General features: G+C 47.1%; 1 protein-coding gene and 1 long non-coding RNA gene across 2 annotated transcripts; both read left to right on the top strand.

The window, feature by feature from the left end:
• The first annotated feature begins 371 nt into the window (after nt 1-371).
• On the top strand, nt 372-7,360 carry cygb2 (cytoglobin 2). The gene is made up of 3 exons (XM_041219948.1): nt 372-708; nt 5,496-5,727; nt 6,212-7,360. The coding sequence occupies exons 1-3, from the start codon at nt 566-568 to the stop codon at nt 6,374-6,376; spliced, it is 540 nt and encodes a 179-aa protein (XP_041075882.1). The 5' UTR covers nt 372-565; the 3' UTR covers nt 6,377-7,360.
• A 6,540-nt stretch (nt 7,361-13,900) lies between these two features.
• On the top strand, nt 13,901-15,899 carry LOC121295190. The gene is made up of 3 exons (XR_005946881.1): nt 13,901-13,942; nt 14,914-14,964; nt 15,542-15,899. It is a non-coding gene; the product is annotated as an uncharacterized LOC121295190 (long non-coding RNA).
• The last annotated feature ends 3,896 nt before the right edge of the window (nt 15,900-19,795 follow it).

Genomic DNA, 19,795 nt, shown 5'->3' with positions numbered 1-19,795 from the left:
AGTGATTAATGAATACTATGTGTTTATTATTTCTTCATTTGGAGAGGAAACAGTATACTATATGTTCCTAAACATGTAACAAGGTTTGTCACATTCCTGCTGATTGTCTCCTTCTCTGTCTCTCTCCCTCGGGAATCACATCATCCCAGCCCTCCTGAGACACTAAAGAGAATAACAAGAGAGAAAGTGAGTGTATACATCCCTGCTCGTGAGAGGTGGGGGAGGGGGGGGGGGGCTGTCCTCCACACTCCAGCGACAGTCAGAGCTGGGGAAGTTACAGAGGGAGGCAGGGAAGGATCTGCTGTTGAGAGCAATAGAGAGCGAGAGAGCGAGAGAGAGAGGGGGGAGAGCGAGAGAGAGAGAGCGCGAGAGAGGGGAGAGAGATAGAGGGAGAGAGAGAGAGCGAGCGAGAGAGAAGGGAGAGAGATAGAGGGAGAGAGTTAGGAGTCATCTAGTAGTAAGTGCAGGAGAACGGATCGAAACAAAAAAGAAAAGACAAGACCAAAGATCCCGGGGCGCTTGATTTCTTTTCGTCGGGCCTCTTTCTTGGGGAGAGGGCTTCTGGATGGAGAAGGTCCAGGGAGAAGGCGAAATGGAAAGACGAGAAAGAGTGGATCAGCTCACAGAGGCAGAGAGAGTGATGATCCAGCACACCTGGAGCAAGGTGTACCGTCAGCGTGAGGATGTGGGAGTCTCAGTACTCGTCAGGTAGTGGGAATGTCATTTACCCTTTCATTCAAAACACCTGCTATATACAGAGCTATATATATATATATAGATATATTATATACACATAGAACATAGACACACACATGCATGCATACATACAGAACATTCATTCATACAGTAACCTGAACAGGTTTTAAATACATTAATTACAAAGTATACAGTTTGACATCTTTGAAATTATTTTTCTGCGAGATGCATCACTCGTCCGGCTCTGCTTCTTGTGAAAGGGGGTCTCAAGCTGACAGATTACATGCACACTAGGGGTTCACTGTGGGATACAGTGTTTTCCCACGGTGTGGCTTGTCCATTCTGTCTGACTGGGAGTATCTGCATCCAGATGTGTGGTTAAGCGTAGCCCCTTAAACAGTGAGCGTTTGCTGGGTTCTCTGAGGCCTGATAGAGCATGTTAATCACGCTTGGAAAGTGTATTATTTACAGTGTGCTCTAGATATACACCAAGTCCTAAAACTGTTTTACGACTGGACTTTGGACTCTGTACATGTGCAGGCACCCAACACACACCATTTAAACTGTTCAATCTTACATTGTATTTGAGAAACTGTTCCGCTCTCTCTCTCTCTCTCTCTCTCTCTCTCTCTCTCTCTCTCTCTCTCTCTCTCTCTCTCTCTCTCTCGCTCTCGCTCGCTCTCTGCTTTCTGGGTCTCGCTTCATGACAGTGCTGCTCGTTAGATCTGTTAGCGTTATTATTTTGTGTGTTGAAATGGAATCTGCTCTGGACAAAGAGGGTTCACTTTGCAGATTGCACACCAGGCATCTCAGCTTGCTTGGCATCTGAAAGGGTTGGAAATGTCTTCAATCCCTCATAGCTTCCCCCCTTCCTCAGAGTAGCATTCAAACTACTTAAAAGGGTTCAAATACAGAGGGAGCACTGTGCGTTCAGGTCTGAAACAAAACCCTAACCGGATCCCTGCCACCAGGATCTGGAGCTGGGAACCAGAACCGCACACAAGCATCGGCCTGCAGATCAGCAGCTCTCTGCCACACTGGTCAAAGCCTTCACTTTGCAAGATAGCTGCCAAGAAAGCAAATGGAATCCGTTGCATGAGGATGCCCTCCTGGTGTGCTGTTTTCTCCTTAATGCAGCTGCAACTAGGAGACACTGTACTGGGGTCCATTCCGTTAATCCAACCGAGCCCAATCAAAATGATGCAGCTGGTTAGATGGATCGGGCCCTTTATGTACAGAAGATGTGAATTTCTAAGTTTGTATGTAAAGGCATTTTTGTTTAAGTTTGTAAAATAGAACTACGTACTTCACCAGGGACAGTGTTTGCACTGGCGCCTGCTCGAAGCTGATTTGATATTATGATCTAGAATCTGGTATTATGTCTAACATTGAATGCATTGCGAAGTGTCCACATGTATTATAGCGTCCTTTACAGAGAGGAGCACAAACCCATAGAATTGCTAAGTTAAAGGCACACAGGCAGCGCGTGTTGCATTAATGGAGTATGCCGTGTGTTTCAGCTTGCATGATCCTGTGAAAGCTTCTCTTTTGGTACAAGGCACAGCTCAAACTGAACGTACAACCCATTAGCACCATGGTGCTGCAGAGAGGACACCAGGAGTGTTGCTTTAGCATCTCCTGTACGTGATGAAAGACAGGCAGCTGCTGCGTCCCAGAGCAGCCCTAGACTGTCAGGGGTTAAAGAAGAACCCAGAACTCACAGGGATTCACATTGAAATGCTGCCGATGGAAAGTTGATTTCTTTGTAACTAATCCCAAGCTTGGATTGGATTTCAGCAGTCCCAGCGGTGCTGTGTTAATGTGAAGAGGCTGGAAGGGTGTTACCGCTTGGAGGGGGCACAGCAAACCCTTGACCCTCTGATCTCTTAGTTCCCTTATAAAAGCAGTTACTAATCCTGTTCCCATGATTATGCTGCACATGTACGGTGCTATTCCACGCTTAGCCGTGGTTTTAACAATGCTTCCCTTTGTTCCCTGTGATTTCCCATGCTTACACTTTACTATATGTTACTAAGAGTTGTTGCAATGTTGGAGTGTGCAAGGTCCTTTAGCCGCTACTACAGTGCTCCTTGTTAACACCAAGTTGTACAGAAGCTACACTTTGCTGTGTCAGGACTAACTGAATGCCTTCGTTCTTGCTCTGCAAAGAATACTAAGAATAAGCTGGCTGTGAAATGCAATTGACAGTGCTGATTTCATGGCTTGCCTTTCTGGTTCATTGTCCCTGATTGCCATGTATTGATCAGTAGGTAAGCCAGGATACTGGATGCTAATGAGGGATTTCGTTGTGCATCATTGGAATTGTTCTCATAGGAAACCCACGCCCGGTTGCACATTCATTTTCTAGTTTGCCACGTACTGTGGATTCAGCTTTACCATTGACCATGTTTTCCAGTGCTTTACCGTCTCATGCATTTTCCTCAGTGGAAAGTGCCCCATGTCAGTGTGACACTTCCAGCTTGATCCCCAGCCCACTACTGTCTTTGTTCCTCTCCCTAGGAGGTCAGTCACAATGAGAAGTATTTGTTTTAAAAACACTCTGCTTGAGAACCACGAGCAGGGGAAACAGAGGAGCCGAGCTTTGAGCAGGCGCCAGTGCAAACTCTGTCCCTGGTGAAGCACATAGTTCTGTGGCAGGAGATACTAACAATTACCAGATGCTTAGTGGACAAGACTGCAGTTTCTCTCCTTAAACTTAAAACAGGCACACTGCAGAGCCTGGCAGAGGTTATTAAAGGAGTTTCAAATCCACGTCTTACATGATCACCGGGGGCCCCCTTTTCCTTTGTGAAAGATTATTTTGTTGTTTTTCCTTGCTTGTTTTTTTTTTCAATATTAATGATGACATGCAGTTTCTTTTATAATTCATCTCCATAATTAAATTGGTTCCAGAGCACTTCCTGTGTTGTAGGGCAGTGTTCTTAAGTCCCAGGAAGCAGTGCTCTGGGGTACACTGGCTGGTCAGGGCACCTCCAGTCATACAGTAACAGTGCTTGTTCTGGCTTCCAGTTCCTTTGTAAGGTGTGGTGCTATCCTCCGTGCACGTAAAACACAGAGCATTAGAAGAGTGTGTCTGATTTCAAGGGGGATTACGGGGAGACAGGAAGTCCACCGGGTGGAGAACTCTCTCGGAAGACATTTTTTCTTCTTGTTGTTCCTAGTTAAGTCAGCCGTTGCCTCGGATCCTTTAAAAGCTGGCTGCTCTCTGAAGCCCACCTGGGTATTGCTGATGGTATTAATTGGTGTCAGTATGAGTGCAGCCCAGCATTTCTCTCGGCTGTTTCACTTGAGAGCACCCGCCCCACATAGATAACCCGAGTTACACCAAGTCACTCCTTCAGAGACGAGGACCAGAGGAGGAGGGCAACGCTCACAGCAGAGAGGAGGACCAGAGGAGCAGGGCAACGCTCACAGCAGAGAGGAGGACCAGAGGAGGAGGGTAACGCTCACAGCGGAGAGGAGGACCAGAGGAGCAGGGCAACGCTCACAGCGGAGAGGAGGACCAGAGGAGCAGGGCAACGCTCACAGCGGAGAGGAGGACCAGAGGAGCAGGGCAACGCTCACAGCGGAGAGGAGGACCAGAGGAGCAGGGCAACGCTCACAGCGGAGAGGAGGACCAGAGGAGCAGGGCAACGCTCACAGCGGAGAGGAGGACCAGAGGAGCAGGGCAACGCTCACAGCGGAGAGGAGGACCAGAGGAGCAGGGCAACGCTCACAGCGGAGTGGAGGACCAGAGGAGCAGGGCAACGCTCACAGCAGAGAGGAGGTAGAAATGTGTGGGAGAGTTTAGCAGGTGATGCTGAACTATCAAAAACACTACTGGAATATTAAGAACAATTCTGTTCTACCCAATGCAATTCAAATCCCATTGGGCTCTTCATCAGCCTCTTCTCATTTACAGCATGTTTGGTGTTTCTGCTCCTTCTCTGAGATGGGAAGGACAGTCTGAATAGTTTTAGGGTGACGTTAAAGACCTATTCAAGTTTAAAAGTGTTTTTTTTTTTTAATGACACGCAGTTTGCAAGACACCGAGAGCGTGCTGTATTTCAGGAGGTTTGTTATTTTAAGACACTGTGTTTAATGAACGGCAGCCAAACTTCTCAATTGGTGCCAGGGAAGCTCACACAAGAGAAAGTGGAAGTGAAGCCAATGTGGAGTGTTTACAGAAACAGGAGAGTCACTGGAAACATGGACCAGCCAGCAAGCTAATACACTGTACCCTAAACGAGAGCACAGAGTCTGCTCTGCTAATACACTGTGAAGAGAGCACAGAGTCTGCTCTGCTAATACACTGTGAAGAGAGCACAAAGTCTGCTCTGCTAATACACTGTGAAGAGAGCACAGAGTCTGCTCTGCTAATACACTGTGAAGAGAGCACAGAGCACAGATTCCTGCAGTGCCCTGGTTCAGGGTGCTGTGTGCTTGCCCTGCAGGTTCTTTGTGATCTTCCCGTAGTATCCCTGCAGTGCCCTGGTTCAGGGTGCTGTGTGCTTGCCCTGCAGGTTCTTTGTGATCTTCCCGTAGTATCCCTGCAGTGCCCTGGTTCATGGTGCTGTGTGCTTGCACTGCAGGTTCTTTGTGATCTTCCCGTAGTATCCCTGCAGTGCCCTGGTTCATGGTGCTGTGTGCTTGCCCTGCAGGTTCTTTGTGATCTTCCCGTAGTATTCCTGCAGTGCCCTGGTTCATGGTGCTGTGTGCTTGCCCTGCAGGTTCTTTGTGATCTTCCCGTAGTATTCCTGCAGTGCCCTGGTTCATGGTGCTGTGTGCTTGCCCTGCAGGTTCTTTGTGAACTTCCCCTCAGCCAAGCAGTACTTCAGCCAGTTCGTGCACATGGAGGATCCCGAAGAGATGGAGCGCAGCGCACAGCTGCGGAAACACGCCGGTCGTGTCATGAACGCCATCAACAGCGTGGTGGAGAACATCTCCGACCCCGACAAGGTCTCCTCCATCCTGGGGCTGGTGGGCAAGGCACACGCCCTCAAGCACAAGGTGGAGCCCATGTACTTTAAAGTAAGTATCAGATTAGAAAGGTCACCCTGTAAGAGCACCACAGAAAGCAGGACCAGAGGGCACACAGCAGGGAATTAAAAAGAGGCTCAGGACAGAGAGAACAAGGCACTCTTTTACACAAAGAGTGGGGAGGGTGTTGAATGGATTACAAGGGTTACCTAGCTAGTGAATTACTGAACTCCTTTAAGAAGTGATAGTTTTGGGATCAAGCAGCTGCTAGGTACCGATGGACCGAATCTCCTCCTCTCGTGAAGCTTCTCGTTCTCCTGTTCCTAGGCGCCAGCCGCAGGGAGGGATGTAGAGGCCACTGGCTGATTGTATTAGGTTGTCTGAGACAGACTGTTGGTAACTTCCTGGCAGATTTCTACTAATCACACACAAAAACTGACTGTACAAGATCCAGAAATAAAGGGTTGTTTGCTACAGAATGAATGGTGTCTGTTAGATTAAAAGACCTGGCTGACCCGTCTGTGTCCTGCTCCAGATTCTCAGTGGGGTGCTGCTGGAGGTGCTGGGGGAGGATTACTCGGACTGCTTCACCCCGGACGTCCAGATAGCCTGGACCAAGCTGATGGGCCTCGTCTACTGGCACGTGACAGCTGCCTACATCGAGGAGGGCTGGGTGCAGCTGTCCAGCTCGGCAGTGTGAGGGACCTGGCCTCTGAGCCTGGACGAGGCCAATGAGAGACTGGGAGCTATGGTAACAATGCAAGACCTTACTGGTGTGAGACTGTGGGAGTGGTTGTCTTGCATTCCCTCCTTCCCCGGGAGCTTTAATCAAAATGTTAGCTTACTGCATCATCATCATCATCATCATTGTCTTCACAACTGTAGAAGCATGGTTCGTTTGGATATGCTTTACATTGCAGATCTAGATTCACTCTTAACACTCCCACACTATATATATATATATATATATATATATATATATATATATATATATATATATATATATATATATATATATATTATAAAAAGACTGTACAATGGACACAGTCACCATCTCCCCATGTATCCTTCTGTGTTAAGAAACTATATTTCAGACCGAAAAATACACTTTACTGTCATTTTTGTAACTTTATTTAAAAAGATTTCCTGTTTGTGCAGGATAAAAACCCATTGGGATTCAACGTCTTGTTTACAGTGGTGTGTCCTGCGGCAGGTAAATCACAAAGCAAGCCATGTTCATTTATTCAAACGATAAACAAAACCCACTCACCCACACACACCGTGGTTTCATATTCACAGGGAAGAATGATCTGCAGAATCGGTTAAGGCTCAATCCAAACCTGGAAACTGCAGTTCAGAGTTTCTAACACAGAGCAGCTTGTGCCACTTATAGTATAGTTAGAGACAAACTTGTCCCAGCACTCCCAGTCTAGCTTTCAACAGCCTTGCTAGCGGCCCTGTCTTTCAGCGCTAACAAAAATGTGATGATACCCACCAGCTATCGATTCCAGCCCTCTCTCCCTGCACTGAACCCTGCTGTCCCTCCCTGTCTCTCCCTGCACTGAACCCTGCTGTCCCTCCTGTCTCTCCCTGCACTGAACCCTGCTGTCCCTCCCTGTCTCTCCCTGCACTGAACCCTGCTGTCCCTCCCTGTCTCTCCCTGCACTGAACCCTGCTGTCCCTCCCTGTCTCTCCCTGCACTGAACCCTGCTGTCCCTCCTTGTCTCTCCCTGCACTGCTGTCCCTCCCTGTCTCTCCCTGCACTGAACCCTGCTGTCCCTCCCTGTCTCTCCCTGCACTGAACCCTGCTGTCCCTCCCTGTCTCTCCCTGCACTGAACCCTGCTGTCCCTCCGTGTCTCTCCCTGCACTGAACCCTGCTGTCCCTCCTGTCTCTCCCTGCACTGAACCCTGCTGTCCCTCCTTGTCTCTCCCTGCACTGAACCCTGCTGTCCCTCCTGTCTCTCCCTGCACTGAACCCTGCTCCCTCCTTGTCTCTCCCTGCACTGAACCTGCTGCTGTCTCTCCCTCCTGAACCCTGCTGTCCTTGTCTCTCCCTGCACTGAACCCTGCTGTCCCTCCCTGTCTCTCCCTGCACTGAACCCTGCTGTCCCTTCGTGTCTCTCCCTGCACTGAACCCTGCTGTCCCTCCGTGTCTCTCCCTGCACTGAACCCTGCTGTCCCTCCGTGTCTCTCCCTGCACTGAACCCTGCTGTCCCTCCTTGTCTCTCCCTGCACTGCTGCTCCCTCCTTGTCTCTCCCTGCACTGAACACTGCTGCCCCTCCTTGTCTCTCCCTGCACTGAACCCTGCTGCCCCTCCTTGTCTCTCCCTGCACTGAAAGGGTGTTGGGTCTCTCATCTGCCGAGGAGGTTTCACACTCTCTGAAGGTGTCACTCAGCGCTGAGATACACCCCTGTAACACCATCCTGTTTCACAACTAACGTCCTAATAAGAAGAAGAGGAAGATGAAGCAGCAAATAACACTTGTTCTCCAAGATGGCAGTGTACTGTTAAATGCACAGAATAACTGTTTAGTGTCCTCGAGGATTGTGTGTGCATCGCTTGTGCATGCTTACATTGTGAGGCAGATCTCTAGTGCCACCCCCTAGAATCACTCTGAACAGTCTACCACTGCTGCACCATTAGCTGGTGTCTCCCCTGTCAGGGTCCTTTGGTCATTGGTTCCAAAGCAGCAGTATGTATTTGCCAAGTGACTATCATACTCAACCAAAACTAATATAGGCTGCAGGCACTTCCCTTTGGGACAGGTGTATATGCCAGAGCAACAGTGTCACTACAACACAGCTTCCTTATTTAACAATGATTCACAAATTCGCTTCATCCTCAGCTAGTCTGTGTTCAACTCCCTCACACAAGTTTACTGCGGTAATCTTGCTGTTTCCCCCCCATGCTTTTCTCGTGGTCATACAATGCATTAACCATCCTTTACCATACCTATCTGTACTTTACAATGCTTCCATGTGCTTTACCATACCTCTCTGTGCATTACAATGCTTTCCTATGCTTTACCATACCGCTCTGTGCTTTACAATGCTTCTCTGTGCTGTATTGCACTTTGCTGTATTTTTACCGTGGCAATGTCTTATAAGGGTAGAGCATGCACTATATTATACTGCATCAGGCTCCTTCACTGATTCACTGGCATTTTCATCAGCAGATTTCACAGATGTACATTTACTTCAAACAGCATTAGAACTTGTTCATTTTGATACATGCAGAAGTATTATTGTAAGGTGTCCTGTCTGGTGTGAAGCTTGAACTTGCTATTTTTCTATATATGATAATGTTGTATACATTTGATCGTTTATTTGGGAGATCTAGTTTGTAATGTTTCAACATGTTTGCACAGTTTGACATTGACTTGTACTACTTTCAAAAAACAACTGAATAAATAAAGATGTTGATATATGAGTTAACCCAGCGCTGTGCAGAGATCTGCGCCTGACTCTTCTGTGTGTTAATTGAGATGGGGAGCTCCACTGCTCAGGACAGCACAGCTGTCTCACAGGCGGCTCTGGTTTGATGTGCTGTACCGCGTGATCTTGGCTGATAAGCTGGAGAGGTAAGCTGGTCTCTTGTTACGCATCAATTCAGTGCTTATACTCAAGCTGTAGTAAAACAATCTCCAGCTGTGTTTTTTGGTTTCTTCTTGCATTGTAAAACACTCAGAAGTAGACAGACCCCTCTAGAGCAGTAGTGATGTGTTGTATTCACACAGTGCACCCGCTTGAATTCATGCAAATGTTTATTTTCACAAAGCGCTGAAAAGAAATTGAACAAAGTGAGAGATTTATCAAAGGTCTTTGCACCAAAATACAATCTGAACAATTTTTTGGTGAAAAAGAAATAAAATAAACCATTAATGCTACTTATTAGAATACAACAGCCATACAGCACCCTGCTCTTTTGAGTCGTTAACACCGAACTGGCCCTCCTGGCTTTGCATTATTTCACTTTGTGGTGTAAAGTCTTTGATAATTCTACCGTTTCTTCTTGCCGTGCATTATCACTGTAACCACGGAAACGGTAGAGAATGAAGATCTGGGACGGCAGTCACTTCAGGAGTTCACATCCCCTTGCTAATTGGGCTTGGAATTCAGAGCTGAGTGCAGGATGCTCCAGTGGAATTCTGGCTAACCCCAGAGAGAATCTCACTGATGCGGGGCTCTGGCAGGCCAGGGCTGGCTCGGTCTGTGTGGGATTGGAAGCAAGCCTGAGGATGCCAGGGGTTCGGGAATGCAAGGTATGAGGAGAGAGGTGGGTTTATCTGACAGGGTGCTGTCTGCACACTCTGTTCTGTCTTCTGCTTCAGATGAGCTGCATTGTCTTTGCTCTCCTTCCACTAATGAGAAATACCTTTAGACTGCACTGCATTATGACTACTTTTTATATATATATATGTATGAAGCCTCACAGCTTTATCCGATCCTGGCGGTGAAGTGTTGAGAGATTCACGTTTCTATGACAACTCAGAGCAGCCCATGGTGCACAGTGGAGGCAAGGTGGGCAATGACAAGGACTCTCCATCATCACAGACCAGTAACTCTGCCTGGCTGATTCATGAGTGGGTTTGAACCAAGCTAAGATATCTGGCCACAAGTAACAATGACTTTGGTAGCCCTCAGAAAACACTTGACTACCTCATAAAACCTACGCAGTTCAGAGAAATGGGCTCCTTTACAGAAAGGACTGGAAAGCCAGGAGGGTGGTCCCTTTAGGGCAGCGTGGTCCAGCTCACACTGCCATCAGTGCCTGGACTGCCCTGCTCTGTGGATTCACATGGCCAGTCCCTGAGGCCTCTGTGGATTCACATGGCCAGTCCCTGTAGCCTCTTGCATTTTTCTCCTGCAGAGCGCACAGGCCTGCTGTTCCTCCATGTGCGTCAGTCAGGTGGCTCCTCTTCAGGGCTGCAGCGTAGAGCAGAGACAGATGGTTCCTCTAGGGCTCTGTCTGCAGGGAGCTGTCCCCTCACTTACCTTCCATTTGAGTGAGGGTCCACAGGCAGGCAGGCAGGCAGGATGAGTCCAGCTCAGCCCAGGGCTTTCCAAACTTAGGGAGCTGACTTTTGAAAGTAAATTTAAAACCCACTGAGATATATAGCAATATGCATTTTTTAATTACTTTGATTCATAAATTTAATGCTTTTTTCCTTGGGGTTGGGACGGGAGTTGTGTGTGTGTGTGTGTGTGGGGGGGGGGGGGGGTGGAGATGGTATTTTTCTATTTATATTGGTCGATTGGCATCTCTTTTTGAAGATGTTGCTTTGGTGCCAAAAGAGCTGACTTGTTGGGTGGATTTGTGACCTTTCTGTGCCAGCTAGCCGCTGTCAGTTGTCCTCCAGATGTGCAGCACACTATGTGCAGTGCCTTCACACTGCTGAGGGGTACTGCCCTAGCTGTACAACCCAGGGTTAGCATTAGTGTCTTGGTAGTTTTGAGAAGGAGCTGGCCCCTTAATGCTGCCCATTAATAAACATTAAACAGGCAAGTCTTTTAGCTCCCGTCCGGTGAGTTACATCGTGGGGTTGGAGCAAGAAGGGCCAGAGGCAGACGGAAGGGTTAGTGAAAGAGAAGTGAAACGCAGGTAATGAGTTCATTATGTTTAGTCTGGAAGTACGCTAACTCAAAGCGAAAGGTTCCATCTGAATGTTTCAGCAGTCAACTGCAAAGCCAGCAAAGTTGTACACTTGTCATTAGCTCGTAGTATCACTACAGAGAATTAATAGAAAGTGCCCACACAACACATTGTGACTTACCCACCCTGCCTGCCCTAATTACATTGTATTCTCAGCCTTGTCTAATCTGCAGCTTAATCTAGCAGCAGCAGCAGCAGCAGCAGCAGGAGGGGCAGAGAAGGGCCAGGAATAATCTGCTGGCGCTCACTGTTTTCTCTTCTCTTGACGGGGTCAGTTAGCTGCGGGCGATGGGGTGTGATGGGGTGTGAGTGCTGACCAGCAGCCCTGCTCCTCCAGGTAAATGGGGAGGGATCATGTGCACCACTATCATGGTCCTCAGTACGCTCGCCATATTCCTGCGTCGAAGGTTCTTCAACAAAGTCAAGCCGTGAGTAGCTTCTCTGTTTCTTGTAGTTGTTGCATGGTCTGTCTGTCTGCCAGCTGCTTGTGTTGAATCGTTTAATACAAGAGCTGGGAGGTGCAGGGTATTGTAGCCCTGCTGTGAGCTGCTGTGCTTAGTAACCACAGTCCCACACAGTTAATGTGCTGTCTGCTGCCTTACGTTTTATACTGTATGTGCCATAACACACATTTCAGATGTGTGAAAAAATACAGCCAAGCCATGGATTGCAAAGTGCTTGCAGGCAGATTTTGGAGATACCAATAAGGGTATCAAAAACTGTACTATTAAAGTGACTTATTCATAAATGAACATGTAGATGTTCTGTAAGTCTTGATACGTATTTTTTGTATACAACTGTAAGTCGCCCTGGATAAGGGCATCTGCTAATAATATAATAATAATAATAATAATAATAATAATAATAATAATAATAATAATAATACTTTTAGTGTCAGTAACATCTTATTCTTCCACATCTCTGTGGAGAACGTTAGGAGCAGGGGTAATTTTGGGGTAACCCTAATCCACAATTAAATCCTAAACAGCTATCCCATCCTTTCCAATCAAGCCACCTCTTAAAGCTCCACGAATTCAGTGCCGGACCTTGTCGTTCCTGTTCTTCATGGTGGCTGAAGGCTGGGTTAATCTCAGTGCTTTCTAATCAGAGTTCAAGATCCAATGCAGCTCTGAAGGACCTGTGGAGCTGTTAAACCATCAGAGACAAATGCTACAGCTGGTTAACCCTGTGCAAACAGCAGCTGTATACAGGAGCGCCCACATGCACAACGAATACTTCTCATATAGTCTGCCTTTTACATGAGTAGTTAAAATATACTGTGCAGTATTGTGTGGAATTGTCCTCCCTGCTGCTCTCTCTCTCTCTCTCTCTCTCTGTCTCTCTCTCTCTCTCTCCTCCTGTCTCTTCTGCTAATGTGATGTGACACTGCATGCTTCTGCCTTCCAGGCACCCTGAGGAATTCAATGAGAAAGAGGCCACCATGCGTGGCGAGGGCAGGTAAGTCTCCCATGCTCACCAGTGGAGGCTGCAGCTCTCCGGTACTGGGAACACTGGGACTGGGAATGTGTAGAGCAGCTGTTGGTTTACCTTCTATTTGCTATTGGATTGGGCTCACACTGCTAGGTGTCCCTCGCTTCTTTTTGTGTTTCGATGCTGTCAAGCCCACATTAAAAAATAAGAATCCGTCTGAGGACGTTTATGATTTTTTCATTTCTTTTCCTCTTCTGAGCTCCGCTTTGGTGTTGATATTGAGACGTACTGCCTGCCTCTGTTTCGAGCGTTTTACTGAAAAATCTCCACACTTACAGTTATATAGTTCCTTAGCAACCAAAGTCAAAAGTACTCATAGCGATGCTGATTGGCCTTTATCAGTCTCTTGACATTTGACCAGTCAGTTAAGCGTTTACTTTAGAATTTGGGCTGGGGTTGCAGCAATGCAATATATAATCAATATATCTATATATATTTTATTTTGGCATATATATTTCTTCTTTTCTTTCTTATTCCAGGGCCCTGTAGCTATGCTATGGCTGCTAAGGTTAGGGTTAGGGTTAGGGTTAGGGTTACGCCACTGATGTGAAGTGCACTCTTAACGTGTTCTCCAAGCTAGAGCAGCGGCCCTGCGCCTGTCTCAGATCCAGGGAGGCTCCTGGTATTTATGACTCGGGTTCACACTTTCAATACGCACTCTTAATCCTGTTACACGGGTTACTGGAAGAGCTTGTGTCTGCTTATAGCATTCTCAGTCACATGGTTCAGGCCATGTGGGGTTGCACTGAGTCAAGGGAGAATGCTCTCTTCTGTTGATGCACTTTAAAAAAAAAAAAAAAATGTAGTATTTAAAAGATCCCAAACTTAAAATACTGCCAAGTTTCAACTCTTTGCAACCCACACGAGCAGAAAGGGGTCTGCCTGCGATCACTCTGATGAAAGATGACAGTGCTCTGTGAAAGTGAAGGAGGAGGGCAATGAGAGGACAAGCACTCCAGACTGTCTCTATGCAGGTGCTTGTATTAGAGTGCATATTCATTCTATACAGCAGTGTCCAGGCTCAGCTCTTGCCTGCTTTGTTTTTCCAGGGTATCAGAAGGCTAATACTTCTCAGCAGCAAAGACGGATTCTCCACGCCAGCTTTAGGAATTGCAAGCAGGTAATTCAATGCAGTCTATTTTGTATGCAATCCCGCTTTTATCATTGCTGGTCTGGGCTCCCTGTTCTGTGGCCTCGCCCCACAGAGAGTGCTTCTGCTGGGGCAGCCGAAGTAACAGACCTGGGAGTGACCCTCCCCTCCCATAATATTTTCATCAGAGTCATGCTTCCGTTCTTGTTAGGGTGAAGGGTTCCAGGGCTGTGATACGGACAGGAGATTCTTCAAGCTTGTGTTATCACTGGAAGAGTCAGCGGTCTCCAGTGCTGTACCTAAATAATGGCAACCATGCTAGCATGCAATCTCAGAGACAGACTGCTATGCTTATATATTCAGAGGCTCCGATTCAATATCTGTATAGCAGTGAGGCTCCAGCGACCCGATTCAATATCTATACAGCAGTGAGGCTCCAGCGACCCGATTCAATATCTATACAGCAGTGAGGCTCCAGCGACCCGATTCAATATCTATACAGCAGTGAGGCACCAGTGACCCGATTCAATATCTATACAGCAGTGAGGCTCCAGCGACCCGATTCAATATCTATACAGCAGTGAGGCTCCAGCGACCCGATTCAATATCTATACAGCAGTGAGGCTCCAGCGACCCGATTCAATATCTATATAGCAGTGAGGCTCCAGCGACCCGATTCAATATCTATATAGCAGTGAGGCTCCAGTGACCCGATTCAATATCTATACAGCAGTGAGGCTCCAGCGACCCGATTCAATATCTATACAGCAGTGAGGCTCCAGCGACCCGATTCAATATCTATACAGCAGTGAGGCTCCAGCGACCCGATTCAATATCTATACAGCAGTGAGGCTCCAGCGACCCGATTCAATATCTGTACAACAGTGAGGCTCCTGTGGTTGGAGAGACATGAAGGAGTGCAGCATTGAAAAGAGACAGAGCCATAGCTCTACCCTGGTTTAATAATGCAGAGCTCTCATCTGCCCTGTTTTGTTTTGCAGATGCGGGTTCTAGAAGCGCAGCGCACCCTCCTAGCTATGGCTAGAAAGATGGTAAGTGGAGATTTGATCTATTCTGCTATTATGTTCAACTGGCAGACTTGCCGAAGGCCTGTCTGCATAGCAACTGATTACAGTGCTGCTCCATTCATCTGACTTGCAAAATAATAAAACTGAAATATTGAAAGCACTGAATTAGTGGGGGCTGATTATAAAGTGAAGTAGTGCACATGCACTATTGAATAAACAGGAATAAGGAGGTTCTCTGTATGAACTCAGTCCCTGATCTCAGACCACTCAGCAGTACAGAACCCATTGGTACAGCGCTATCCAAACACACTCACAGCCACACGCATGTGCCTTCACCAGGTGGAGTTTAGTCCTTTCATAAGCGCGGATAATAACCAGCTGTTACGAGTGCTGGCCTGTTTCTTGTAACATTTATACATTAATAAAAATAAAGAATAAGCTTTTAAGCCTAACCGTGTTTTTTTTTGTTTATTTTGTTTCTTAATTTCTGATATTATAATTGAGCTCTGTGTGAACATAGCTAGTAAGCTCTTCTCATCAGTAGCGACCTCTTAGCTGTAAAACAATTATCTCCGAATGATCCAATCCCTTTGTTTTCCAGTGAATTTATCCTCATCCCAGCTCTGGAGCTGGCCTGGGCAGCCTCTCCCGACAGCTCAATGCCAGGCTGCTTCTGTAGAACTCCCCGACGTCAAAACCACCGCCCTGAACAATCCTGCAATGACCGCTGTACAGCCAAGGAGCAAGCCTGCACTGGGAGGTCACTGGGAGGACTTGCCACCACGTGGCATGGTCTAATAACACTGGGAGATAATAAGGAGCGCCTCTGCTCCTCACAACCCAAGCCTGACATTTCTTCAGGAGGTTCACTGGCTGGGCCCCCAAGCCTTCAAGGTTCTAGGTGCACAATGTAGCTCCCAGGATGCATTCAATGCAGCTTCGCTCTAATAAATGGTTGTTTTTTCCCCCTTCTCTTTTAAATATGTGAAGGTTTGTTGTCCACCCCAGTCAATGCCACGTCACTGGCTTTACATCACAATGCTGATCAAAGGACAGGGTATAATAGTCTATGAGGAGGCTATTCAGCAAATGCATCCATCTGTAAGACTAAAGAGCTTTTAACTGTAGCTTTACTAAATAGAAATAAAAAGCACACAAGCCTGTAGTTTAATACAGCAGGAGAGGCTTCTCTAATACACAGCAGACCTTGAGATGGAAGTTGAATGATTTCGAGCAAAGCAAACAAACCCCAAGGTTGAGCCTAATTGTAGCTACAGTACACTTTCTCTCTCTCTCTCTCTCTCTCTCTCTCTCTCTCTCTCTCTCTCTCTCTCTCTCGCTTTCGATATTCCTCTGCCACACACAGAAAAAAAAAATGTTTGAGCAGTTTTAAAGTAATACAGTAATCTAATAGAGCTAAGAAAGGGGAGAAGCGTAGACAGTGTGTCATTATCTCCCAGGTTCTTTTATGAAGGAGAAAGAAAGACAAAAAAAATGTCACAGGTTGCTCCTTCAAGCCAGCGAGGATTATGTTGAATTATTTAGCGTCTCCATTAATCTGAAAGGTGATGAGACAATGAAAATCTCGCTGACCCTGCAGCTTCCTCATATCATCCGCGAGGTTGCTGCAAATGCCAAGGATAATTAGTGCCTGCATAAAGCTGGAGTCAAGCACTCCCCAGGATGGGACTCACTCAGGATACCCGTCTAACGCAACATTACAGGGTCCTGCCCAGTCCCTGCTGTGCAGCCAAACTCCCTGCAAGCACACTAAATTCACACACACATCAAAGGCATTACAGCTAGATCTGAGCGTCTTCCTCCTCGAATCCTCTGTCCTCTCACAAACATACAGACACACACAAGGAAACAGTAGCACGGAGAAGACAGGGTAAAGGAACACTCAGACAGAGTTGCATTGAAGTACTGAGCCCTCTGCTTCCCAACCCACCGCAGCCTCTGTGAATTTAAGCAGAGCACCGGCCTGCCAGGCAGACTTCTGAACCGTGTCTTCGAGTTTCTCTTTCTGCTGGAAGGCTCTTATTTCCGCTGCAGCCCAGATGTTCCCAGGTGTGGCGTGACAAGCTGCCAAGGGCCTGGCTGGTGTTTTGGAGGAAACCACACAAACACACACACGCACACACACACACACAGTCTCGTACACACACACACACACACACACACACTCTTTTTCCCCAGGTGTAAGTTTCAGCTGACTAAACGCACCCCCTTCCTCTCCTCCCCACCCCCCACCCCCCAGATCCGTGGTTAACTTGGAGCAATTAGTCTGGCAGCCTTGTCTTCAGCATGTTGGTTTATTGTATTAACTCACTGAAATATCAGCACTCGGCAGGAAATGTGCATCAGGATTAAGACTAATCACAGCTGTCAGGTTTGATAGCACCTGCTGCATGTCTGAGAATAGAGGCAGCCGTGGATATTCACTGGAGAGGTGAGCGAGAGAAATTTCTGCCGCACAAATACAACACAAAAGAGAGAGACTCCAGCCAAGGCACTGTCAATGACTACCCCTACTACTTCTACCACTACCCCTGCCTGTACCCTACAGAAACCTCATACACTACCCTTACCCCTACCCCTACCTCATACACTACCCCTACACCTACTCATAACCATACCTCCTGCCCTACCCTTACCCCTACTACCTCTACCCCTACCTCTACTACCCCTACCCCTACCCCGATCCCTACATCCTACCCTACCCTTATCTCATACACTAACCCTACCCCTACCTCATAGACTACCACTACCCCTACCCATAACCATACCTCCTACCCTACCCCTACTACCCCTACCACTACCCCTACCACGATCCCTACATCCTACCCTACCCTTATCTCATACACTAACCCTACCCCTAGCTCCTACCCTACCCCTACCTCATACACTACCACTACCCCTAACTTATACACTACCCTTACCCCTAACCCTACCTCTGACCCTACCCCTACCCCAACCCTTACCTCCTACCGTACCCCTACCACGATCCCTAATTCCTACCCTACCCCTATCTCATACACTAACCCTACCCCGAGCTCCTACCCTACCCCTACCTCATACACTACCACTACTCCTAACTTATACACTACCCCTACCTCTACCCATACCTCCTAAACTACCCCTACCCTTACCTATACCCTACCCCTACCTCTACCCCAACCCTTACCTCCTACCCTACCCCTACCACAACCCCTATCTCCTACCGTACCCCTACCCCTACCCATACCTCCTACCATACCCCTACCCAGGCCCATACCCTACCCTTACCCTAGCTCTTACCACAAGCCTAACCCTAACCCTACCTCCTACACTACCCCTACTACTACAACTCAGATCCCAGGCTCTGTGGCCCCTAGTCTGTGGAGAGCAGGCAGAAGCATGGCAATGAGCCAGGGGATTAGGAGGAGAGGAATCCAGCAGGTCTGCAGGAACCACGGGGAGACTTGCTACCTTCTTCAAGTCTTTCATATTCCTCGGTTTGGCATTTGACAAGCGCTTGTTTTCCAAGTGCACATGCTAGATTTTTCCACAGATCAAATGAATTACGTGCTGATGGGTTCCATGGATGCACACATAAATCTTTCATTATCTCGGCATAAACAGAAGTGTGCTGAGGAGAGGGATATGATAAAGAGGGCTTCTCTCTCTCGCTCTCTTGCTGCTATGTGATTGCGGTCTGAGTGCTTGAGTGCTTGTCTCTCTCTCTCTCTCTCTCTCTCTCTCTCTCTCTCTCTCTCTCTCTCTCCTATGTGACTGTGGTCTGAGTGCTTGCATGCTTGTCTCTCTCGCTCTCCCCCAGCCCGTGCAGTCTTGTTTGAAGAGCTCTGAACTCAGTGAAGGGGGTGGCTGGTGAGGGGAAGCCTCTTGAACGAGCGGCTCTCCCACGGCTCTCTCTCTACCCCAGCTTGTTAATACTAGTTTAATAATAGTTTAATGGGGTCTCAATAAGTTAGCTGCACAGAGACACAAACTGACGGGAATCTCATTTCAAGAGGGTCCCAGATGACATGACTGGGATAGAAATGCAGAGTGGCACAAACAAACACGCAACCACAGGGAAATCTAAAAACTGGAACAGAGTAAAGCAACAAAAAAAACATGGAGCCACTACAAGGCTTGTTCAAATAACCGCTGAGCTGACATCTGGAGACCCCTGGCAGAGTATATACCTATATAATAGTATAATATATAATTGATAAATAGAAATATATCAAATTTCTGTCCAAACAAATTGGTAAACATTGTTAAAGATCTGCGAGTAAGCAGATAGAGACCCAATGCTCCAGACACATTACCTGCAAAGGGATCACCGTACAGAGCTACTGATGATTAAGACCTGAGGTCTAAACTATAAAAATACAACCCTAAAAAAAACAACAAAAAAACGTGTAACATGCAAATGTGAATGATCATGCAATGAAATGTTCGTGCCAATGAGAATGATCATGCAATGAAATGTTCGTGCAAATGAGAATGATCATGCAATGAAATGTTTGTGCAAATGAGAATGATCATGCAATGAAATGTTCGTGCAAATGAGAATGATCATGCAATGAAATGTTCGTGCAAATGAGAATGATCATGCAATGAAATGTTTGTGCAAATGAGAATGATCATGCAATGAAATGTTCGTGCAAATGAGAATGATCATGCAATGAAATGTTCGTGCAAATGAGAATGATCATGCAATGAAATGTTCGTGCAAATGAGAATGATCATGCAAATGCTGTTAGACTCAGCACCGCTATGCGACACAAGCAGCGTGCATTATCTTTCACTAATAAATAACTTGCTGACCAAGTATTCAGCCCCCGCCTTGTCCCTCCACTCCATC

The sequence above is a fragment of the Polyodon spathula genome, chromosome 20, assembly GCF_017654505.1.
Source record: "Polyodon spathula isolate WHYD16114869_AA chromosome 20, ASM1765450v1, whole genome shotgun sequence".
NCBI classification, from domain to species: Eukaryota; Metazoa; Chordata; class Actinopteri; order Acipenseriformes; family Polyodontidae; genus Polyodon; species Polyodon spathula.
Note: the sequence above shows the minus strand (reverse complement) of the source record. Positions and strands in the feature narration are given on the sequence as shown.